Source organism: Ziziphus jujuba, chromosome 6, assembly GCF_031755915.1.
Source record: "Ziziphus jujuba cultivar Dongzao chromosome 6, ASM3175591v1".
Classification (NCBI taxonomy): Eukaryota; Viridiplantae; Streptophyta; class Magnoliopsida; order Rosales; family Rhamnaceae; genus Ziziphus; species Ziziphus jujuba.
In genome coordinates this window covers 20,790,456-20,816,019 of record NC_083384.1, presented here as the reverse complement: position 1 = coordinate 20,816,019, position 25,564 = coordinate 20,790,456, and the positions used below count along the sequence as shown (strand labels likewise).

Here is a 25,564-nt window from a genome sequence, read left to right as displayed (position 1 = left end):
TTACTTGTCCTTATGGAACTTTTGCTTATAGAAGGATGCCTTTTGGTTTATGCAATGCACCTACAACCTTTCAAAGGTGTATGATGTCCATCTTTTCGGATATGGTAGAAGATATCATTGAAATCTTTATGGATGATTTTAGTGTATTTGGTGATTCTTTTACCTCTTGCTTGCAAAATTTATCTAGGGTTCTTCTAAGGTGTAAAGAAAGGAATCTTGTGCTTAATTGGGAAAAATGTCACTTTATGGTTCAAGAGGGCATAGTTTTAGGTCATAAGGTTTCTAAAAGGGGAATTGAGGTAGATAAAGCTAAAATAGAAGTTATAGAGAAATTGCCTCCACCTACTTCAATAAAAGGTATTAGGAGTTTTCTTGGGCATGCGGGCTTTTATAGGAGATTTATTAAGGATTTTTCCAAGATAACTAAACCTCTTTGTAACTTGTTGAATAAAGATGTTCCCTTTATTTTTGATGATGAATGCATGCATGCTTTTAATCTTTTGAAAGAAAAATTAATATGTGCTCCCATTATGTGTACTCCTAATTGGAATCTACCTTTTGAAATTATGTGTGATGCTAGTGATTATGCTATAGGAGCTGTTTTGGGACAAAGGAAAGATAAAAAACTGCATGTTATTTATTATGCTTCTAGAACTTTGAATGATGCTCAACTTAATTATGCTACTACTGAGAAAGAGATGCTTGCCATTGTCTTTGCTTTTGATAAGTTTAGAGCATATTTGTTAGGTTCTAAGACCATTGTCTATACCGATCATAGTGCAATTAAGTACCTCATGAGTAAGAAAGAGTCTAAACCTAGGTTAATTAGATGGGTTTTGTTACTTCAAGAGTTTGACTTAGAAATTTTGGATAAAAAAGGAGTAGAAAACTTAGTAGCTGATCACTTGTCTAGGTTGGAATTGAGTGAGGAAAAAGAAGAAAGAGATATAGAAGAGTGTTTTCCAGATGAGAAAGTGTTTAAGGTTGATGGTATGTTTGATGTACCTTGGTATGCTGACATTGTTAATTATTTGGTTACTAATGTTATGCTGCCTAGTTTGGAAAAACCATATGAAAAGCATAAGTTTCTTAAGGAAAGTAGGTATTACTTTTGGGATGACCCCTATCTTTTTAAGAAGTGTGCCGATGGTATAATTAGGAGGTGTGTTGCTAGAGAAGAGACAATGTCCATTATTAAAAGTTGTCATTCTAGTGAGTATGTGGGGCATTTTGGGACTAGAAAAACCATAGCAAAAATTTTAAATTCTGGATTTTATTGGCCATCTATGTTTAAAGATACTAATATTTATGTGCAAGGGTGTGATAGGTGCCAGAGAACCGGGAACGTATCAAGGAAGAATGAGATGCCTTTGAAAAATATCCTTGAGGTAGAATTGTTTGATGTTTGGGGTATTGATTTCATGGGTCCTTTTCCTTCTTCTTGTGGTAATAAATATATTTTGGTTGCTGTGGATTATGTTTCTAAATGGGTTGAAGCTAGTGCACTACCTACTAATGATGCACGAGTTGTAGTGAAATTTTTAAAGAAATACATTTTTACTAGATTTGGTACACCCCGAGCAATCATTAGTGATGGTGGCACTCATTTTTGCAACAAACAATTTGAATCCCTTCTTGCTAAATATGGTGTTAGACATAAAATTGCTACTCCTTACCACCCACAAACTAGTGGGCAAGTAGAAATTTCAAATAGGGAAATAAAGAGGATTTTGGAGAAGACGGTCAATGCTTCAAGAAAGGATTGGAGCTTAAAGCTAGATGATGCACTTTGGGCATACCGGACCACCTACAAGACCCCCATTGGTACTTCTCCGTATAAACTGGTTTTTGGTAAGGAATGTCATCTTCCCGTGGAATTGGAGCATAAAGCATATTGGGCAACCTAGTTTCTCAATTTTGATCAAGAGGCTGTGGGCAAGAATAGGCTATTGCAATTGGATGAACTTGAAGAATTTAGGATGGATGCTTTCGAGAATGCAAAGATTTACAAAGAAAAGACAAAGAGATGGCACGACAAGATGATTAAAAAGAGGAACTTTCATGTTGGACAAAAGGTACTTCTTTATAACTCTAGACTTAAATTGTTTCCAGGTAAATTAAGATCAAGATGGAGTGGACCATATGATATTGTACAAATTTTTCCAAGTGGAGCAATTGAAATCACCAAACCGGGACATGAAAGTTTTAAGGTGAATGGGCAGCGGTTGAAGCCATATTATGAAGGTGGAGTGCTTGAGACTAGCCTCTACTTGGATGATCTTAATTAAGTTAAAGGGAGGAGTCAAGCTAATGACTTTAAACAAGCGCTCTTGGGAGGCAACCCAAGTTTCTTTCTTTACCTTATATTTATATATTTATTTTAGTTGTTTTTAGTGGTTTTCTTGTTTTTAGGTTGTTTCGATGTGTTTTGTTTGAGTTTTTGCAAGGTTTTAAGATGTTTAGGTGTAAAAGAGCAAAAGACGAATGTTGAGAATTTCAAGTCTAAAGTTAGGTTTTTGGAGTATAACCACCTTGAATATGCATTGGAGTACATCAAATTTTTTCACATTACGAGGAACATTCCATGTCTTCAAAGGGGAGTATTCTTTACCTTTTATTTACTTTTGCTTTATTTTATGTTTTTCACAATGAGGACATTGTTCATTTTAAGTTTGGGGGTGAAAAGCATGCTTTGCATCTTTTAAATCTTGTCCATTTAAGTGTTTTTATAAGTTTTCAAAAATGTTAGTTTTAGTTTTTTATTTTCCTTCATTATTAAAAAAAAAAATTGTTTTTGTGGTGTTTTCTTAAGTACTTTAATGAGCCAATGATAAGACTATGATTGAAAATAAATTGGTTTTTAGATTGTGGATTTGTTTTTGTGTATATTTAAATGCTTGAATTTATATTCACATATTGTTACTTTCAATAAATTTTGAGCACATAATCAATAATGCATAATTTAGATTGTGTTTTGAAGAAGGTTTGCATGAATTAGAGTACTTTATTATTAATTGAACTCTAGAACTTGCTTGATTATTGCTTGAGGCGAAATCCTAGGTGAATGCATTACTAAGAATATGATTTAGGCCATCTTTGTTTAAGTTTGAGCCTTTCAAGCCAACCTAATACATTATCTTCCACTAGTACCTTATTTGAGCCTTTAGGATGCATAAAGATGTATTAGAGCATTTTCTTCATTAAAGCACATTTACTTACCCTTTTTGAGCCTTAAATTTCTTTTTCCTACCTTGAACATACTACAAAGAGAGCTTTAATTGAATTGATATGAATATATGCTTGTGAGCTTGTTTGAGTGTTGAAAAAAAAAAAAAAAGGAAAAAAAAAGTTTGGAGGTTAAGTATTTGGTGAATATGGCTCTAGTATGCATTTTTGTGTAAATTGGAGGTTTGAATGTGCAATAAGAAGAAAAATAGGTTTGGGGGTTTAGTGGAAAAGAAAAAAAGAAAAAAAAAAAAAAAAAAAAAGAAGAAGAAAGAATATGTGTGATTTGAAGAATATATGCACAATAAAAAGGAGAAAAAGGATATTGAAATTGAAGAAGTTCTAATAAAGAAACAAATTTTACAAGTAATTTGTTCATTGATATTTAATTTTAGCTTTCTTTCTTTGATTTATTATATCCTATCCTTTTCTTTCTTTAGCCTTATCCATTAGCCTTAACAATAGAAACCATGAAGTCCTAATGATTTAAGGTGGTGCATTAACCTACATTAGTGGAGAGTGATAATTAAGTCAAGCATATGGTAGTTCATACGTTACTATCAATCTCTAATTCTTGTAAATTTATTCAAGCATATGATAATTAAGTATATAAATTGATTTCCACACACACACATTGGAAGTATCATATATGTTGGATAGAATATAAGGTATTGAGTTACATAATTACTTTGAAACCATTTTGAAAAGTCATATGTTATACAATCTTTGAGGCACCTCATTAAAGTATCTTATGTTCTTTAAATAACATTTCATTTTCTTATTCTTTTTCTTTGCTAGGGACTAGCAAATCTTAAGTTTGGGGGTATTTGTTAGGTCTAAAATATTGATGATTTTATGCCATATTTATAGCTTAATATTTGTTAGTTTGTGTTAATTTGTTATGGAAAGATACTTAATTATGTATTTTTCTTAATCTAGGTGAAAGAGGAAGAATTTTAAGAAAACAACCATAAAGATGGATTCCTTGGGTCGAATTATGGTGGGAAGCAAGATTTGAGCTCGAACAAACTAAGCATTAAAAAGATTCCAAAAAGATACCTTGAAGATTCCATAAAGATTCTATCGGAAATGATGGAAGTGGATGTCATATGAATCATCACAATCTGAGGATTTCAAATGTCTCGTTATTTTTGGATTTCGAGGTGCGAGCAAAGAGTTATCATCATTTAAAGTTTGAAATTTATAAAAAGGAATATTCTAGTTAAATCTCCACCATTGATCAAAAGAGAGAATTAAGGCAATTTGAGGGCCAAGATAAAAACAAGTGGCAATAATTGGTTAATTTATCATTAATGAGGCACATGTCATGTCACATGCTTCATTAAGGGTAAATTAGACTAATTAACTATTTTTTTTAGGAGGAATTAGATAAAAGGAAAATAGTAGAGAGCAAGTAATATACAGTTTCCTTTTTACACATGAAATTCGTCCAACCCTCTTCATGGCTTAAAAAAGGTATCTTCCAAGACTCCCACATTGAAAATAAAGAGAGAAAAAGATTCCCAAGGCCCTATATATATAGCCCCCACCACATTGAAGGAAGATATACAAGTTTAGAGAGTTATTTAAGAGCTTTTAGGAGGCTTAAATAGAAACAAACCAAATTTTGGGAGTTTCTAAGATTCTCTTAAGGGTTCTAGGGTTTTAAAGTTTTAGAGTTTTAGAAGATCAATTGGAGAGCTTGGAGGAGGCAGAGAGACGTGGGCTTGCTTGGAGAAGAAGGCTACGACTTTGAGAGCTCTTGGAGGAGAATTTCTTCAATAGTTTTTATTCTCTTTTCCTTTCTCTTTAATTGTGAATCTTATTATTTTTAATAATTATGGATGTTGAAATTATTTTTACCATGAACTAATTTTCATAGCTAGGGCTATGATGTAGCCCTAACTATGAAGGTTTAATTATTTTAATATATGTTGAGTTTTATTTAATTAGTAATATGTTTTGTTAATAAATCATTGGTATACTTAATGCTTTCATAAGCCGGAAGGAATGAATGATTTTAATAATATTTGAGCTTGGAAAAGGATAATATTATGGATCTCCAATGATTTACATGAATGCATAATTGATTGGAAAATAATTATGTCTCATGCCATATTATTTGCTTAATCTATGCTTGATGAATTTGCATGATTTAATTTATAAGACGGAAGGAATAAATTAGGTTATGTGAATATTATCAATTGTGAGTGGAAACTACTTTTGATTAATTTTGTGATTAAGTGTGGTTAACAAAATTACTAGTTAATTAAATTCACATATTTAAGTAATTAAATTGGAATAGTTAGTGGTGAAATCAAATGCCCTAGTATTCATAATTATTCAATTCTCTCTCTTACTTGAAATTGATCTAATTTTAATTGATTGCTTTTGTTTAATTTAGTTTATTTAGTTTTCAATTGCCATCTTAAATTTTAGTTCAAATATTATCAAAACCTAATTATCTTTGGTACTTAATACTTAATCCCTTGAGTACGACAACCCTATTTTTCCACTTTATTACTTGAAAACGATTTGTGCACTTGTGAGTTGATTTTACACATCACCTTCCTATTTAGTTGTTGCTCTATTTTGATTATCATATGCAACATCTCCTCAAGATCCACGTATCAGTGCAAATCCACTTGATTAGCAATGTTCTTTTTCAAACCCACAAGAAATCGAGCCATTGTAGATTCCTTGTTCTTGACCATATTAACTTTAAGCATTAGAGACTCCATCTCTTGGTGGTACTCCTCTACAGTCCTTGAACCCTGAAAACAAGTTTGTAACTTTTGATAAATACTGCGATAATAATGGATAGGTGCAAATCTTTTTCTCATTAAAGTTTTTATCTCTCCCCATGTGGAAATTGGTGCTTGGCCAACTCTCCTTCTAGTAGTACATTCCTTATCCCACCACTTTAGAGTGTAGTTAAGAAACTCTACACTAGCTAGCTTGACCTTCTTAGATTTCGTGTAATCATGACAGTCAAAAATCATCTCAACTCTTTGCTCCCACTCAAGGTAAGCATTGGGATCCATCTTGCCATGGAATGAAGGTATTTTAAGCTTGATACCCCCATTGTCTTCCTCATGGTTCCTTCTTCTTGTACTAGTTGAATCGACCTCTTCATCTCCATAACCATCTACATCACTTCTATTAGTATGGTCATCTTTTTACACACCTTTTTCTTCTATTTCTTCCAACTTGTAGGGCGATTTATTGTATGGAAGCATGCATCCTTCATTTGACTTCATTAATTTCTCCTCGAAGCTCTTTTATTTTCGCCTTCAGTTCAACCTTGAATTCTGCCTTAAGCTTTTCTGCCATGTCACCAATTAGAACTTATAAAAATCTTGGATCAAAATCTGTTTTTTGTGCCATTTATTCTAGAAAAAGATTAGTAATAAAAGCATAATAATATAAAAGATCCTCACAATTTCACTCCTTCATTGTTTCACTCAAATGAGGTCTCAACACTCATGTTTGCAGACTAATATTGGCTTTTACTCTTTAGCTCATACTCTCTTGCCTATTTTCTCTCTTGGTCAAATCTATTGGTTCTTTGCAAACTAGATCCTAAACAATACTAAGCAGAAAATTAGGTCCGATTAACTTATCAACAAGATTAACTGACTTAGAAAAACAAGAAAGAAGGAAAAAAAGAACAAAAAAAAAAACAAATAATAGAAAACTAGTTTCGACTAATGAAAGAAATTGACCCAAGAATTGAAACAAAATAACCCCAAAAGCAAATCTAGAAATAACAAGTGATTTAGATAGCAAAATTAACGACTAGAATTCAGCAAAAAAAGACCAAACAAAAGCCAAATTCTTCAAAGAGAATAATTGATGCAGTTTCGACCAAAATTTAAGAATAGGAAATAGCAATCAATTTTTTTGTTTTTTTTTTGAGGTGAATGGATACAAGGATACCAAAAATTCCATGAGAATGCAATCTAACCTAATGCTAAATTGCAGCAAAAAACACAAAAATCAAATTTAAAAGATAATCAAACCTAAAACTTAGAATCCTTTCTGTGATACCAAATTGATACGAGCTTAAGCAATCCAACCTCGATTTATACAAATTAATCAATCATCTAATTGATTCAACATCTATGGAATGAATGATGCCACAAAAGGGTTGTTTTTACTTTATCAATAAGTCAAGGTTTGAACTTTAATTCTCTTGGTAGAAAAGTTCATAGGATAGTTGTTAGATAACCGAAAGGTTTAACTCTTACAAGTATTAAATTTGCTGAAGATTAAAAGATGTTATGTCAATGAAATTGAAGCCTTTTCATAGGCAAAAGTACTGATGAGAACATGACTAGAAGCACCTCAAGATGGAGTCGAGAGCCACTTCAAATCTCTACGGGACCAATAACCAGGGCTAGAGTAAAGAGGTTCAAAGAAGTACTAAATTGTTTAATCCAGGACGTGTTCACATCTCAAGAAGCAAGTTCGTTGCTGAAGATGAACCAAAATTGGTCCATATGATTGGGATGGAGGATGCCACCATGAAAGAGAGCTTAACGCATGGAATTTTGTACAACATGGCGATGTGGCAAGTTTTGATGACATGGATGGTGACGTGACATCATATGGTAACATGGCACTTTTTCCACGTGGAAGGTGGTGATATGCACCTACATGACATTCAATTAAACTTGACCGAATCTTATAGTTAGGAAACATTAAATTTCTATTTATGTCTTGATTGGATTTTAGCATGTTGCCTATTTTACTTTTCTAATTTAGTTTTATTAGATTTTTAAATTGCTTTCCTATTTTGTTAGAGTTGACATGGCCAAGGAATTAAAGACCATTTAAATTAGGAAACTAGGAGCCAAATTGGGTTTTCTCAACCTAAATTTCGGCCATATTAGTTTAGGAAAGCTTTGTAATTTATTTTGCCTATTTGAAGGCACATAAGTCATGAATAAAGAGAGATTACAATTTTGATTAAAAAGTGAGAGTGATTCTCTTAGTTTTCTAAGAACTATATCGAATTTTTCAAGCTTTACTTGTAGAGTTCAAATTTGACTTATCAATAGGTTATTCCGCACCCTATTATAGCGTCTTCACCATACCAAGGTTCTTACCTCAAATATAGATAAAGGGTCGAGGTCTTCCAATAATAACTTGTAGTTAGACGGTCCACATCAATCTTTGTTACGGGTTTAAAAGTAAGTCACAATAAGTTCGTATCAAGTACATGCAAATAAGATTAGGAAACTAAAATTGTTTCCTAAAACCCTAAATTCTTAACTTATTTCTTAATTTAAATTTGGCTAGTCAATTCTCTTATAGTTTAAGAAAGTGACTAATTACATGATAATTAAGATTAAGAAACTAGTTAACAATTAATTGTCCAACTAAAAATTAATTAAAAACAAGTAAAAGTTAAAGGTTTATTAATTTTAAAATAAGACTAAAATTTTAAAACTTAGAGAACAAGTAACTTGGTTATCAAGTAAGACACATAATTGGCCTAAGAGATAATTTTAAATTTTGAAAAATATTGTTATCTTCTAATAATTTAAACTTAATATTTAAGATCTTAAAATAGATATTTAAAAACATAAAAATATATTAATATATAATTAGTTGTAATAAAAAAATTATATATATAAACATGTATAATCGATTCAAACAGAACAAGCTCACTTTGGTCAGTCTGAATCAGTTTGTACCCAATCCTAGTGTAGTCTAGTGGTAGAAGCTTTGTGTTTTCATAAAAATGTTTTATTTCTATTCGAATGTGGCTATTTCCATTTAAGATTTTTTCCGTTTTGTTTTTTTAAAGGATTTTCCGTTATATCTTCCATTGTAATTTAAAATACACGTACAGTTCAAAATTGATAGATAAAGGCTATCATGAGACAATCATATGTTGAAAGTTAACTAGCAACTTGTTTAGCAAGAACGGTTTTTCCTACACCACCCATTCCATTACCACCAACTTTGTTTACACAAATGTTTCTTCAATGCCTCCAAGATCTTGCTCAAAGTCTCTATTCTGGAACCAAAAGCTTGATAATTCTCGATCATACTAGCTCCCAGGCAAACGATAAGAAATCCATGGAAAATTAAGTCCTTTCAATTACTAGGGAGATAACTTCATAATGATTGAGGTTATTTTTTTCCTTGATTTTTCACTATCACAATTATATATATATATATAGCCCGGCCGTTATCAGGACATTTTGATGAAACAGCAATAAAATTGACGCAGTTTGATGGAATTGATGCATGATGAAACTGCAATGAAATTGATGCAGACTCCTCATCATATAGCATGTTGATGTTAGCATGTTGCCAGAGAATCATGTTGCATAATGCGCATAATGCAAGGTCCACACCAAATTCTATCATATGCTTGATAAAAAACTGATTATATACGTACATATTATTTAACTATTTTATCCGTAACACAAGATAGATTGATCATTTTTTTTTTTTTCCCAATAATCATGTTGAACTTTTTTCTTTTTTTTTTTTTTTTTTTTTTTTTTTTTTAAGTTTAGATAAGAAATATATAGGGGAAAAAAGGCAAAAAGCAAAACGGAAAAAAAAAATAAATAATGAAAAAAAAAAAAAAATGGGAAGCATAACTTGATTGGCTTTTTGCATCATTGCCCCATTTTCCCATTTTGCATTTTTGTCCAACCAACAGCGTAACCTAATGGTTGGAAACATACTTTTGTCCGGACAAAATTCACTATCAAAATTCTTATTCAAAGTTACATTTACACATTGATTACTTTTTTTCATATAACCATCAATCTGCCATTGCTCCTTTACTTCTCTGCTCCTCTGCATCCAGAACACCCTGAATGCACGTACGAAAATCCAGTCAATGCATTAATAGGATAAAAGCACGTACGAAAATCCAGTCAATGCATTAATAGGATAAAAGCAAAGAGAGAGATTAATTTGGATAAGCGAGTTTTCAGGGACAAAACCTTGATAATCATTATAGCTGCATCCTTGTGTAGAACCTCATTATATTCATGGCAAGCAAAATTCTACAACGTGCAAAAATTTAGTAAGTTTGATCTTCTTCAATTAAGCAATTCCAAATTAGTAGAAGGGTTAATAGAGATTGCAAACAGACTTGAATGCAATTTGGGCAACCAGTGTTTCCGGAGCAGCAACAAAATGAGAGAAGCTCCAGAGCAGCAGCTAATAGCTCCATGAAAAATGGTTGGACCTATTACACATTTACATAAACCTTAATATGAAAAATTGATAAAATACATAGGAACTAAGTCAGATGCTTTCCGAACTTTTGATGTTGAATAAAACCAAAGGATATACATAAATTGAACAATTTTCAGAGCATATTCTTAAAAGACGTAATTATTTTCAAAACTCTATAAATTATTAACTTTCAAGTTCATGACATTGACCTGCATTGACACACCCATCCCTCCAGGATGTTGATCATATAATAGAATCCTTTCTGGGTAATAGCGGGTATCATGAGGGTTAGGACACTCCGGTGCCAAGTCCAACGAGTCACATATTATGCGTCTTCGAATCAAAGCATCAAGAATGCAATTAGAATTCACAACTACCAGTAAAGAAGAATTATAAAAGATAAATAAAAATGACAAAAACTGCCAAGTCAACAATTTTTTATCTAAAACTTACAGAGGCACCACATTTAAAACAGCGTGAGAGGCAGCATGCAATCCTGCACGAAAATCCAAATTGTTCATCGTAACTGCTAGTTTTGTTGATTGTGGAACTGGAACCCATACAGCCTGATAATAAAACACCATAGGGAACCAAAAAAAAAAAAAAAAAAAAAAAAAAAAAAAAAAAAAAAAAAACCCGTGAAAAAATAGCTAGATAAACATAATTGAGTCAAAAACATTGTTAATTTATTCAAATCCACCTGTGATGTATATGAAAAATTGGGAAGGGTAAGATCAACTGTTTCTATTATTTGGTTACTTCCTCTCTCCACACGATGGAAGCCAAACCAAGAAGTTGTTACTTTGCAAGGGTCTGCTCTGGCAGCTGTTCCCACCCTCGTTGGATAGGCCTAAGCAACAGCAGGATACAGAGCAACTGAGGATTTTATTATATCAACAAAATAAGCATGCTAGCAAGGTGTTGAGATGAGCACTTGCATAAAGATGCAGAACAGAGGTCATGAAAAATTCTTGGAGATTCTTCCATCCCCACTTATGTAGTGTCATAATAAATTCAAAAACTTAATCACAACATACAGGAGCACCTTTCAGCTTTAGTCACTTCAAAAGGACTGAAAAAAAGAAGAGGAAGAATACGATAATAATAAACATTACAAAAATTGACATACAATATGGCCGCTGATGACATGAATATCAGTGCAATCTCGTGGTCGAGTGTAATACTTCAAATCAGCCTCTACACAGAAAGCAATCTTACTAGAAAACTCTAAGCTTTCGACTAGGTAAGTCTTTCCTTGACGAATATAAACAGCACCTTCATATACCTAAATGATTAAATAAAAATTGAAACATAACAAGTTACTGATCAGATCGATATGCAAAATATTGTTAGTTTACCATAAAAATTTGACAAGAATGAGATTAAAGTGCATTATATTACATCACTACCTGAAAGAAAGCCTTGCTTTCCTCAATCTCTTCAAGGATTTCATTCCTTTGTTTATCTACAACTCGATACTTCTCAGTTTCTATTGCTCGGATACTAACTGAATGTGAGGGCAGTTTCTACAGGGAAACACATAGTGCTTAATATTTGGAAGCCAATTTCTTATAATTACTCCATAACATTTGGAAACAAGAATCACAGTTGAGAGGATGACGAAAGATGGCATATTTGCTAACTGAACAAGAAGACTAAAATTGAAGGATGCAATCAAATAAGATACCGCATGCCCAATATAGTTCCATAGTTTAGAAGGAGAATCAGATGATGTATCAGAACTCAAATATCCACTATTTTTTAGAGACATTATGGCAGTGCTCAAACCAAAACCAAAATATTTCTCGTCATAAAGCAGACTCAGTGGATGTTCATAAGCAGCACAAACCAAATGTTGTTCAATAACCTACAAGAAATAACATAAGAAGAGTAGCTTAAGTTTTACAACTCGAGTACCAGAATAGACATTGCGGACAAAGAAAAGTGAAAACCTGCTTGTTTTGAGCATCAATATGACAACATTCAATTGGGCTTCCAAAGAGTTTCCTTGGAAATTTCATAAAATGCTGATCGAGAGGGCCATCAAAGGCAACATAGACAGCAAGAGATGGTGTTTCTCTCCTCCCAGCCCGGCCAGCTTGTTGCCACAAGCTGCAGATACACAAATTAAATGGTGAAAAAGGTAAGTATACATTATAAAAACTACTTGACTGAAAGAAATACGTTACTAATGGAAAGAAACATGACAGGCCCACCTGGCAATGCTACCAGGAAAACCAAGATGCAGAGTCACGTCAATGTGACCAACATCAATACCCAATTCAAGGGCATTTGTGGCAGCAATTCCACAGAGCTTCCCACTAAAAAAATCTCTTTCTATGCTTCTCCTATCCTGCTCCATTAAGTGGTGAACAGCAAAACCCAACAACGACATATGTTGGTAAGTACTAAACAGGTTCAGCATGGGATTGGGCCCAAAGAAAACATGAACATGAAATACATACTAGAATGATGAAGATTTAAAAGTATGCAAAAATTCTACCAAACAGCAAAAATATATTGCGGCTCAAATGCATTTTCCTTACGTCTCTATCTTTAGTTATAAACTGGATAAGATTAAATTTCCCCTCTCCTCTTCTCTGTTCCACGCATAGATACTGCTTTTAAGTATTATGACATCTCATATATCAAACTGGTATACAACTGTATTAAATGGATAATACATCATCAAGCAAACAATTCATCAACCAATACTCGAGTATTTTAAACCAATGATGAGGGTTTTCATGTCAAGTCATAAGGCAACCACACCACATAGACTCACTTGGTTGCTAAATGAAAGCTAATACAGCAAGACAAAAGATATGCTAATGACAGAGACAGGAAACAATCACAATCATCAAGATGATCGAGAAAATAAAAAAAATAAAAAATGCAAATTGGTAGCAACTGTCAATTAAAACACATTTATTGAGCAACATGGAAATCCTAAGTCAATTTTAATAAGCCAAAGCCACTGCCGCATGTTCAAATATACAGATCAAAATAATTGGTGAAAAGTGGTGGTGCCGCTTATTATGGTGGTCGCCCCACTGTGAAGCTTCCAAGTGCTATAAGAGAATGATGGACCCTTGAATATTGAGAAAATCAATAATTCAGACATATCAGAACTTCTAGACTCATCTGTAGTTAATTTGCAAGGGCACCAAAAAATAATTTCCAAATGAAAAACTCCGTTTTGCATTGAGCATATGAAAACATAAAAGGAAATCTATGCTCAATGCTTAAGGGAATCATGCATGAAGGGTCGACAGCCTACTGACCTCGGCAATGTACCCAGCACGATAAGCACATATAGAGTCAATGAGATGAGGTGCAGTCTCCTCAAGAATTTCACGCCTATCACAGCCATAAATATTTGATTTCAATAGTTTATACAATTCCTAACACTTAAAAGAAAATTTAACATCTACCCCAGCAAGTACAAGCAAATAATAGAAGACACAATAATCAGCCTTAAAGGCCATACCATAAAATATATGCATATAAGATCAACCTACATCAATCAACATACTTACGTGTAGCATAAGACAAGTTCACATAGTTTGCGTGACCTACAGAAAGCAATGCAACGAAGTCCATGTTGAACCATTTCTGCAAAGAGCCGTGAAACATCCAAAATTGGGCTGCTAAGGTGAACAAAACAATTCATATTAAAGTACTCATTCCGAAACCAATAAAACCATATGCATAAATGCTACGTACAAAGTAACTCATAATATGTATATCCATCTATGCAGTATCAGAAATAGAAAACATGGAGTTTATATGGACAGGCCTAAACATGAGGTGTCTTAACAACCAAATGCAATAGATCAAAGAGCATTCGTCCATGAACACAGGAAAAGAGTTGTACTTGATAAAAATTTTACATTATGATTGGAGGATGTAGAATTCACATGGAGATAGCAAATAAGTCATTAATACCATGTTTCCACGAATGGGAAGTTGTTAACCTTTCTTAACAAAATAATATGTATGACATGAAAAGCCACCAGGGTAGCCAAAGTGTATGCTGCTTGTTCAGAAAAAAACATGGTATAATGAAAGAAAATGCGAAATGCCTTTAAATTCTCTAAGTGCAAAAATGTTGTAAATTGTTACCTTGATTTTTTAACTTTAGCAATTCCTTCAGCAGATTTTGTAGTACACATGGTACTATTTGTTTCATTTGACACCTGTAATAAAGTAGCATTAGTCAATTATTATAAAAGCTACTTCTTATAATTTTGTGTGGTCATGACAGTAACAAAGCAAGTACAGTTTCTTGATGCAGAACAGGATTCCAAAGGATGAAAAGCTTTCTAGCAGAAGGACTTCCATCGTTCTCAATCAGCTCTGCCTTTGGCAGATTTGCAAGTTCCTGATGAATCAGAAAAATCATGTTTTTAATCCATATATATAACTAGAATAAAAAATTTAAATTGATGAAACCATTATAATTTTCAAATACGAAATTATCATAAACTAAAACTCTGACTCAACAATGTATTCATCTGGAACTTGATCAACTTAGATCTGTATATGTGTGTGGGTGTGTGCTTATGTGCACAGGAAGTGTGAGCTTTCAAATCCAATATCAGAATATTCAGAAAGAGCGGAAGCATAGAGAAAAGGGAAAGAATTACAATTAGGCCTCTAAATAATAGAGTAAAGCAATCCAAACATAATGACACTAAATTGACTAACTATTCCATTTCAGTATAAACTCCAACATACTCTCAAATTAATGTAGAGTCTAGTTTCTTGAATAACATACACATGTTACAGAACACTCTCTCATGGTTGAGAGAACTTGAAATCTGGTGAGTGTCTACTTGAATGGCTGAAATTTTCATGATAGAGGATTAACCAAAAATTGCAATTACACCTTGAAAATTTTCCTCACATCCTTTATAAGAAGACGGATACGAACAGGACAAATGAGCAACTTCACCAGTAGGCAACATGACTTGATTAATATTTTAGGAATTTCTTCAACAAAAACTTTTAAGACAGATTTATTATTGGAAAAATGCCAATTGGCTTGACAAACTCAAAACAAGAATATTCAAATTTCAGAATAATAGAGAAAGAGAAGAAGAATATGGAAGAGAGAGAAAAGGAAAGAGGGAGAAGAGGAGAGAAAACCATATAGGGAAACATAACTGAATATTCAATAATCATTTTTTTTACCCCTTTAGGGATGCAAATCTAGAAATATAGAAGAAAAGAAAATCTTCTCTTTGCCATATGAGTAAATTATATCTCATAATTTATACAACATAAAATGAAACAAAACCTTGCAGCACAAAAAAATAAATAAATAAAACAGTGTAATTATAAGCCAGAAATCTTTACTTTACAATGCTCAAGAGGATTGGCAGAAGTTGCAGTAGAAAACACAAAAGAAGGATCACTTCCATACACTGCACATTGAAGCAACAGCAGAGTAATTTGTACATGCTACATAAAAAAGAAGAGAGAGGAGAAGAGGGGGGGGAAGGCGGCAGGGGACATGTACTTTGCAGAAAATGTACCATGTGAGCATAGCCGGCGAAGTCTTCTTAATATAAGAGCAGTATGGCAACCAAATGCTCCCTTATAAGCATGAGCCTCATCAACAACTACAAATCTAACAAAAAACACAAAAGTAAAGCTTCATCTTGCTAAATGATGAATGAAATTAATTATTTCAGTGACAGAGAACATAATAGTGCTCAAAATATCAAGGTATACAAGAACTTAAATCAGGATAACAGAAAAGATAAAACAATTCTAGGAGCTGGTTAGTGACAGAAATTAGAGATCAAAGAATTAAAAACAATACCTAAGATTTGATAAAATACGCTCAAATTGTTTATGGTGTGGTAATATTGACATATGCAACATGTCTGGATTTGTGATCAACTGTATGAAAGCAGACAACATATTCCAGCATAAGTTAAGTAGGTGAAATGAGAGTAGGAAAACCGTAACTAAATATGGAGTTATTATTTACCAGTCTAACATTATCACGAAGCCATTTTCTTTCCTCTTTTGGAGTGTCACCATCATAAACACCAATGTTTAAGCTACCATCAAGTTCTTTTTTCAAAACTAATAAAGCTCGTAGTTGATCTTGAGCTAAAGCCTGAATGCATGAAAATTGTCAATCCAAGTGTTATTGAAAAGTAATATCATGATAATGCTTCGCACTTCGGTAGTAAAGAAGTAGAACACGTATGCAAACAAACATGAATGAGATATGTGTAACAGGATAAGATTACTGTGTTCAACATACCTTTGTTGGAAATAAGTACAGGGCACATGCCAACAAATTCTGTGACAGCAGTTCCAGAACTGGCAGATTATAGCAAAGAGATTTGCCACTGGATGTCATTGTTGCCACAACAACATTCTTTCCAGCAAGGGATGCTTGTATTGACTCTGCCTTTAAGAATCATGAGAGCGAATACAACTTAGTGAAATGATCGTTTTCAGTTACATAGCAGCAACTATCATATCCTACCTGGTGGCTATACAATTTAGAAACTCCAAAATCTTTAAGAGCAGATATCATGTTTTGTGAGATTTCTTTAGGGATTTCCGTATAATTTGCTTTCCTGGCATCAATGTCTTCAACATGCACTATCTGCATTAGTCAAAACTGTCAGAATGCAGGCTCAACAAACTAAAATTTAAGAAACAGGTAACAAAAACCATGAATGGCAGATCCACTCAGCTGTCAAGCATAACTTACGTACATATGTTATATGTTGAAAAACAAATAAATGTCTAATGTTTGTTGCGATGCCAGGTCCAAAGAACAACAATGAATAATCTGTGCTCTTTTCTCTTCCCCACCTTAACCAAAAAAAAAAAAAAAAAATCAAGTAGAAAAGAACCTTTCCTTTGATCCAACTCCCTTCCTAAGATGATCGACCATTTCCACAGGTCGCAGCTCATTGGTGGCCTGCTTAATCAAGAAGCTTTTAGAAAGGTGTGTAATTCTTACTCCGATCTAGTATTAAAATATTAATATTTAAGCATGAACTTGTGGTTATGGAGAATATACAAAAACTTCAACATAAGAATTTAATATTCTTAGTAGTCAAGAATCTTCGACTCGCGCATAATTTTATTAGGAATCTTGGAGAAATCAAACTAATGCATTCTATATAAATAATCTCCAATATGCAACTCAAAACGCTTAAAATACATCACCAATATCTTGTTATATTAGCCAGCCATTGAACTTCCTATGCTTATAATTATCCATTCACCATTCCCAATATTTATGCACAACTTTGAATTCCCTCTTATTGGCAAGTCACAACGCTATAAATCAAAAATCACAACAAAAGAGAAGAGGTGGAGTTGGATTTCCGGATAAAGGAACAAAACATTAGCATCATATGATACATTGATCAACAGCAATAAATTCCACTGCAAGTAGTGCACTTCAGCCTATAAGAATATAAATCTAATCTAGATATCACTAACTGACATCACCCTTTTTCTGAACTTGGTGAGACATGAAAAGGAAAACACAATAGCCATGAAATATGTAAATTGAGGATTAAGACATACATTGCATCTCTTTGGACCTGAATAGGAACTTGAAGTGCCATTGCTTCCTTTTGCCTTTCTTCTATTATTACTACTAGCAGCAGTGACACGGTCCTTAAGAGATAGAAGTAAGCCTTCCAAAGAGAAGGTTGCCTTCTCATTTCCAGTAATAAACTGCATGAAAATTCTCTGATTACCAATTATCCACACAATTCTTTGACTAATGAACAGAAAGTATTGATGTTTTAATGTAAAGGATATTTCCAATAATAAAGAATCTTTCTAGATGTTTAGCAAGTAAATTTATAGCTGGAACAGCAGAAAAGTGGTTCCACATTGCCAATGAAAAATGCTTTCATATACATATGTGTTTTTTCATGATAAAGTTCTGAATAAAATTCCAAGTAATGACACAAGGACTTAATAACATAGGTTGAGGGGAAAATTATATATCTAAGAAAAATGAATTTTGCATTTCCTTGATCAGTTGAATTATAATTCACATGTATTCATCATAAAAACTTGCTAGCACTCATCAGTCTTCTGTGCTGTCAACTATAAGTGTTTAATAACTCTAAGATGCAAAAATGAGACGGAAACATTTAAATATACCATCAACTGCTCAACAGCCTTCCACAGATCAGATTTGAAAGAATTTTCCCGTCTCTTCAATGCACATACAATTTCTGCTACGTTCATTTGTCTGGAAACTATTGAACAGGAGCATAAGGCCAATGAAAGAAAAATTGTCCTATCGGCAACTAAGGAAGATAATAAGGAAAAAGAAATGGATTCTTCAACTCTACCAGATTTATGCTTATATTTGACTTGCTCTTGGTATTCTGTTGGACGCTTAATAATAACGAGTGCATCAACATGGCTTCTTTCTAAGATAGCGTTATTTGCAAAACTTACCACCTGAACAAGAAATAGTAATAATGACTACAACAACAGCAATAATAATAAAAAAAACATATATATAATAAGATCAGAAGACCAGTAGATGCTAAAACACAGAAATAGGACAGCAAAGGAGGTAACCACGTGAACTTGGTTTCTTTAATAGAAATGCATGCAAAAAATGTTCCAAAGGAGCAACATCAGAGACAAGGTTTCGAACAAGCGATTATTTTTCACATTCTAAAAATGTTCCTTGCAAAAGTAAAAAATGTTAGCCTGCTTTCTATTAGAAGAGGCCCCAAAATATATAGAGCATAGTACCATGTTTGGGCACTTCATAAAGATTAAACTCTTTCAGACTTTCTTAATTCTACTTTTTACATTAGATGAATGTGTTCCAAGCAATAAAGACTCGTTATGCTACATAACATAAGGCTGTCATGAACAATTAAACTGGGTTTAGCTTTTTAAAGTATTATGCTATTGAAAAATATAAATATTAGATTAGATTTAAAGTATTATGCTATTGAAAATTACAAATATTAGATTAGACGAAAGTGTTTGAAGAGTTACATAATTTTAAAACTGGGTGATACAGCTAGTCTATAACTTAAGGTTATCATGAACTTTTAGAGTATGAGAGTGATAATATAACAAATCCTCTAATAAAAAAACACGAAACATATTATGCTATTGTTAACATAAGTTTCTTAATCAATTACCTTAGGAGAAATAATAGAAAGATGCTCTAGGTCTCTGATACAAAGTTTAACTCCAAATTTCCCAAGCTGGTCCAGCGCTTCCTCCAAAAGGTTTAAAGTTGTTCTTGCCTGTTGTAATTGAAGAAATGCAGAAAAAACATTTAAGAAGGCAAATGCCTTCAGTAGTATCTTCAACCATGTTGGACACAAGCATGTACTACCATCATTTGTAGGCAGTCCAATTCCGAAAGCCTGTGAACAGGATCTTATTGACAACATGCAGTTTCCAGAATGCAAGTCTGATAAACAATTCACCAAGTTCAAAAACTCAATGAATTTTTCACACTTATATTCATCAAGGACATCCATACTCTTCGGGGCCCATAGTATATCATATAAAAGGTCATCACATTCAATACTGCCCCTTTTGCGTTTTGCCTCAGAAGACCAGGAATTAGCAAGTCCCGCCGAGGCGTCTCTTCTATTCCTGAGATTACCAGCTATCTCGAATTCTGGTGCTTTTGCAACTGGATCGTCACTCAAATACGATAAATCATGCATCATATCCGACCAGGCCGATTCAGCAAACTTCGAGATTGAAGGTTGATTGGGAACTTTCATTGAGGCTTTAGGCTGACTAGAATTCTGGGTCTGATTAGAGTCCCTCTTCGCAAACGGAACCAGCACAAGAAATTCACTATTACCCATGTCTAGCGTACCTACCTTCCTTTGCAATTTCAATTTAACACCCTGACGCAAATAAAACCCCAAAATGGTATATATATCAAATATCGATATCCCAATAAAAGAAATTTCAAAGCTATGATACAAGCTTCAACCTATTTATCATTATATAACATGTGTAACAATTGAAAAATAAACAGCTTTTTTCTCATTCATTTTCCTACGTTTTTGCAGAAACTAGACAGGGCGAAGAAAAAGAAAATACCTTGTAAAATAGGTGAAAATTGGGGGAGCGATGCGCGGGAGGGAAAGTCTGCTTGAGCAACAGCTTGAGGTCTTCAACGGAGGAGTTGACGGAAACCCAAAGAGTGGTGGAGTCGCCGCTTATCGTACGGACCTGGATTTCTATATCGCTCGTCGCCATTCTCGCATTCTCGCACTCCCACACGCACTCAACTCTCTCTATGCACAACTGCGTAATTTGGCGGGATTCATAGTCAATACGTCACAAGCAAATAAATTCTTGAACTTTATTTCATTCTAGAGTTTTAATGGCCATCCACACTGTACCTGTATTTTAGGGCTTATTTAGCTTTTTGCTCTCTTTTTTTTTTTTTTAACATAATAATAATAGTAATAATAAGAATAATAATAATAATAATATAATATATCATATACCCGTATTTTAGGTTTTTTTTTTACCTCTTTATCCTCTTTTTTATGAAATAAAAAAATATAATATATTGGTTTTTTCTTTTTTCGTGGGATTTTTTTTTTCCTCTTTGTTCTCCGTGGTTCTTACTTTTTTATTAGTAGATTTTGACTTCTAGAAATTGAGAAAATATAACCTAAATACAATTCACTTCTTTACAATAGATTTTGCATGTCCTACGAGATTAAAAAAATAATAATAATAAAGATAAATTAAAAAAAAAAATCTTTGTTCCTGTTCAATGAGAGAATCAAATAGCAACCTTAAGCACTCTAAAAAAAGCTCATGACCCAATTTATTTAATTTATTTGTTTTGATTGTTAAAATGGGTCAAAAGAAAAAGATAATAAAAATGAAATGCATATAAAAGAAATGAACAAGCCATGTCCGTTTCAATCAATCAAGCTTTCCGTCAAGTGAGATAGCTTTCCGTCAAGTGAGATTAGTTTAATTGATTAACCACAAACAGTACATCCAAAAAGTAGCCAAAATGGAGAGAGAAAGTTGCTTTAGCTCCTTACTTGAAAACTAACTTTACACCTCACCCCACGAGCTCAAAGGTGAGTATCTTTGCTGTTTAAAGGGTGTTTATGTTCTTCCTATGCAAGATAGTTATTCCCTAATCCAATCATTAAATAGCCTTGAAGTAGTTTAATAAAACTTTTAAATATTCCAAAATCATCCTCAATAATCAAAAGCTAATTGATAAAGATATTTTATATGTAAACTACTTTTATAAAAAACTATAAATTGCATTAATCTTTTTTTTCATTTCCTTTGTTTTCCATTAATAATCATTGGAAAACAATTATTATAAGTACTTGATGTTCTTTTGGTTTCATTTCCTTCTATCCTCAAACTTATCTTTTCTTTTCTTTTCTATCATTCCATCGAAACAATGCAAAATTGTCAAATGAAGTTTACTTAGTTAGCATGTCATTCATATCCACTTATGTAAGTTTGTGAATTCAAGATAATGAGATGAAAAGAAATTGTTGTAAATGATCCCCAAAAAAAAAAAAAAATCATAGCTTTAAATTGATCATTCCTCTCCTACTTCTTTGATAATTAACTTTAAAACATACATAATTTGTAAGATTTTTCTTTCATTTGCTAAATTTTATATGATGTTCTTTTACCCAACTGATTGTTCTTTTCCTTTTCTTGTTCCCTTTTTGTTCTCTTTATCCTCTAGGTATGGAAGACCTTACTTTGTCCACCCATTTTGATTTCTTGACGTCCATTCTTAATTTTTGAATGTGGATTTTTTTAGAAGCTCAAGAGCTTTTCTTCTACATATCTGTCTAAAAACTCTTAGAAGCTATAGTTTCAATATGATATAGGAAAGATAATTTCAAGGTCGCTAGAGAGATGCTCCAAAGATGTAAGATTTTGAAACTTCTATTAGTCCATTATATCTTGGAAAATAGGTGCATTTAGATTCACTAGCATCGGTGAAAAGTGAATCTATCATAAGGATACTATGTAAACAATGGCTTCAAACTTAAATTCCAAAGTTCAATCTTACGTTCAATTTCAATCCAATAGGTTATGTTATTTTAAGCTTTTTGTATGTAATGTTTATAAGCTTATTATAGATCAAGCTTATTGTTATTATTGTTATTATTTTGTAATTTATATTTATATATTATTTTTTCACCCTCCATCCTTGCTATTATGTATATTATATTTTATGTAATTTTTCTAACAATCCTAAGAAAAAATCTCTAAGCAAAGTGTACAGGTGCTAGAGAATACACCGCTTAGTGTATCCTTATTTTCTTGTATATTTCAACAATAAGCTAATCATGTGGTATTAGGAAATTTTAAATTTCTCATTTTATGTTTTATGTGAACAATCCTTTTGATAAGCATTAGGTTGGAATTTTTTGGATAGACTTTGAGGATCAATAGAATACTTTGATCTTGGTTGTTGATTCTTGATTAAAATGTGGGGTTCACCAAAATACCCATATCTAGTGATCTGTTTTTTTTTTTTTTTTTAAATTTCCTAGGAGGTTTTAATATTGTTGAACTTTATATTTTTTGGGAATTTCTATATTAATCAAGAATTCTTATATGTTTGGATGGAATCATGTAGCACTTTTAGAAGAAAACCCATAATACTTTCTTAATTTTTTTTAAAGGAAAAAAACATTACTTTTGTAAGATTGAAATCTAGTTTAATTCTACATATTAGTAGATTGGAGCATTTTTTTGGTATAAATCTTCGAATTCACAATATCAGGGTATTCCAACTGATACTTTGCTACTTGATTTGATTTTGTTTTGGTTTTTTTGTTTTTTTTTTTTTTTTTTTTTTGGGAACTTGACTTGGTAGTAAAAGGTTTGTTGAGTGGTTTTTTGTTTGTATGCATAGTCAATTTGGTTTATTAAACCTTATTTTCAGTTAAAATTAAGACACCCATAAATTTTTATCTTTGGGCATTAGCGTTCAAATTTTGATTGGGTATGGCTACCCAAGCAAAGACTAAGAGATCATCATCGAGATGGCTGGCATTTTGAGGCCGAAGAAGCATGGTTTTACGGCAGTTACAGAAAACTTGTTTCATATTTTCTTTAATGTAAATATTATATATTCATATATATATATATATATATATTTATATTCTTTGACTAAATTGAATTCATTTTTAGATTGCCCATGAAGAGATGAAGAGAATGGGACCAACCGTATCTAAAATGGTAGTTAGAGTTGTGACTTTTGATCAGGCTCGTTCAGGTCAAAATCGACCTTGTTAAAGGTTGAAGAAGAGATGCTTGGTGTCACATTCCCACACCTTCGAGTGTGCAAAGTGGGCAGGTAGTAAGCCAACCATTAGTACAAACAACCCACAAGATATTAGTAAGATGCAAGTACCAAGCAAGCAACAAAGAAAACAACAATAATCGATAGTTAAAAGTGCAATCACATAAGGTAATCGAATAAAATGCACTTGTTTTATTGGGTTTCGATGGAGAGAACAATAGAGAAGTTTATAAGCATGCTATAAAAGTTCTTACCTATACTGGTGGTCTCGCTTAACACCTTTCCGACTAGCCACCCCCTTCCAAAGAACTTATTTAGCCATTTTCGGTGGTCTAGCTTAACACCTTGTCGACTAACCACCCCCTTCCAAAGAACTTATTTAGCCATTTTCATCCTAGAGGAATATATATCAAAATATGTGACGAATCATAATGGCACTATTTCTTATAATGCAAAATATAAATCCAAGAAAATGACCATCGGCTTGATTCATGACCCCTGATGAACTTAGCTTAGTGATTACAGCCAAAATGCAAAGGTGCATGTGACTTTCATATCCTCCCCCACTCAATCTATCAATGTCCTCGACAACACAGCTGCTTTGAATTCTTTGATCATCTGCCTGTAGGGTGTCAAGTTGACCTCTTTCTCTCAACTGGTCTCTTCATCTACCAATCCGTTCTACTTGATGAAGTACTTCAGTATTGGTTGTCGGTGGACATGTTTGATTCTCTCGATTAGGATCTCCTCTGCTTCCTTTACTATCTTTGATAGTTTGATGTTGACATCGGCTCTTGCTTGATTGTTGCGCACTAGATCTTCCATGTTCGGGTAGTATGGCTTGAGATTGCTGATGTAAAATACTGGGTGCACCTTCATCTACTCTAGGGTCACCACCTTATATGAGGCTCTCTCAACTTTGGCGATGATTGTTGTTGGCCCTTCATACTTCTTCATCAATTTAGGTTCCCTATCTCATAGCCAGTGAAATTGTTCTCATGTTAACTTTATCACTACCATATCTACCACTCTGAATTCTATAGGTCTCTACTCTTTGTATGTCCATTTCTTTATCCGGTTGGCCACTTTCTTTAAGTAAGCTTTAGCTATCTCCATGTTGCTCCTCCATTCCTTTGTGAAGTTGAAAGCCGTTGGATTCTTATCCTGATACTCATTTACTGTATGTGGCAATAAGGGCTTCTAACCATTAACTATTTCAAATGGACATTTGCTCGTGAGGGAGCCCTTCTATACATTGAAGCAAAATTGGGCTACATCAAGGAGTTATGCCCAATTCTTCTAATTGGCACTAACAAAGTGTCGTAGGTATTCCTATAACATGTCATTGAATCTTTCAGTCTGTCCATCTGTTTATGGATGATAGCTAAAGGAGATGTTGAGTTGGGACTCAAAAAGTTTAAATAGTTTCGTCCAGAAAGACCCTGTGAATTTATTTAACATTTTGATCACTGACAATATGTTGGGGCACACCCTAGTGCTTTACCACAAACTTGAAAAATAGGCGAGAAGTCTCCTCAGCTGTGTAGTAATTTAAGGTTGGGATTAAAGTTGCATATTTTGAAAATATATCCACAACCACCAAAATACTAGAGAGATCTCTAATATTTGGAAGATTGGTGATGGAATCAAGTGACACATTCTCCTATGGACAGGAGGGGCGAGAAGTGGCTCCAAAAACCTTGGTGTTTTCTATCTTTCCACTTTGTCCTGTTGACACACAAGAAAAGTTTAGGTGTAGTCTAAAACATCCTCGTGCATTTGTGGCTAGTAATACCCTTTAATCAATGC

General features: G+C 33.1%; 1 protein-coding gene across 6 annotated transcripts; it reads right to left on the bottom strand.

The window, feature by feature from the left end:
• Nucleotides 1–9,838: 9,838 nt before the first annotated feature.
• LOC107433954 (uncharacterized) lies at nucleotides 9,839–20,928 on the bottom strand. 6 transcript variants are annotated; one of them, XM_060818234.1, is made up of 28 exons: nucleotides 20,539–20,926; nucleotides 19,611–20,339; nucleotides 18,795–18,906; nucleotides 18,601–18,698; nucleotides 18,010–18,162; nucleotides 17,332–17,392; nucleotides 16,949–17,073; nucleotides 16,721–16,870; nucleotides 16,439–16,570; nucleotides 16,268–16,347; nucleotides 15,978–16,072; nucleotides 15,799–15,866; nucleotides 14,720–14,821; nucleotides 14,563–14,636; nucleotides 13,977–14,087; nucleotides 13,722–13,797; nucleotides 12,984–13,055; nucleotides 12,654–12,790; nucleotides 12,390–12,549; nucleotides 12,125–12,304; nucleotides 11,847–11,963; nucleotides 11,567–11,722; nucleotides 11,138–11,287; nucleotides 10,891–11,003; nucleotides 10,647–10,770; nucleotides 10,352–10,447; nucleotides 10,200–10,262; nucleotides 9,839–10,066 (listed from the first exon to the last, which is right to left on the bottom strand). In XM_060818234.1, exons 1-28 carry the CDS (start codon nucleotides 20,695–20,697, stop codon nucleotides 10,016–10,018), a joined length of 3,744 nt encoding a protein of 1,247 aa, XP_060674217.1. In that variant the 5' UTR covers nucleotides 20,698–20,926; the 3' UTR covers nucleotides 9,839–10,015. The 6 variants fall into 6 exon arrangements, with proteins under 6 accessions (XP_060674217.1, XP_060674219.1, XP_060674218.1 ...); XM_060818236.1 differs by having other exon boundaries at nucleotides 12,984–13,037; XM_060818235.1 differs by having other exon boundaries at nucleotides 13,977–14,084; nucleotides 20,539–20,925.
• Between the last annotated feature and the right edge of the window lie 4,636 nt (nucleotides 20,929–25,564).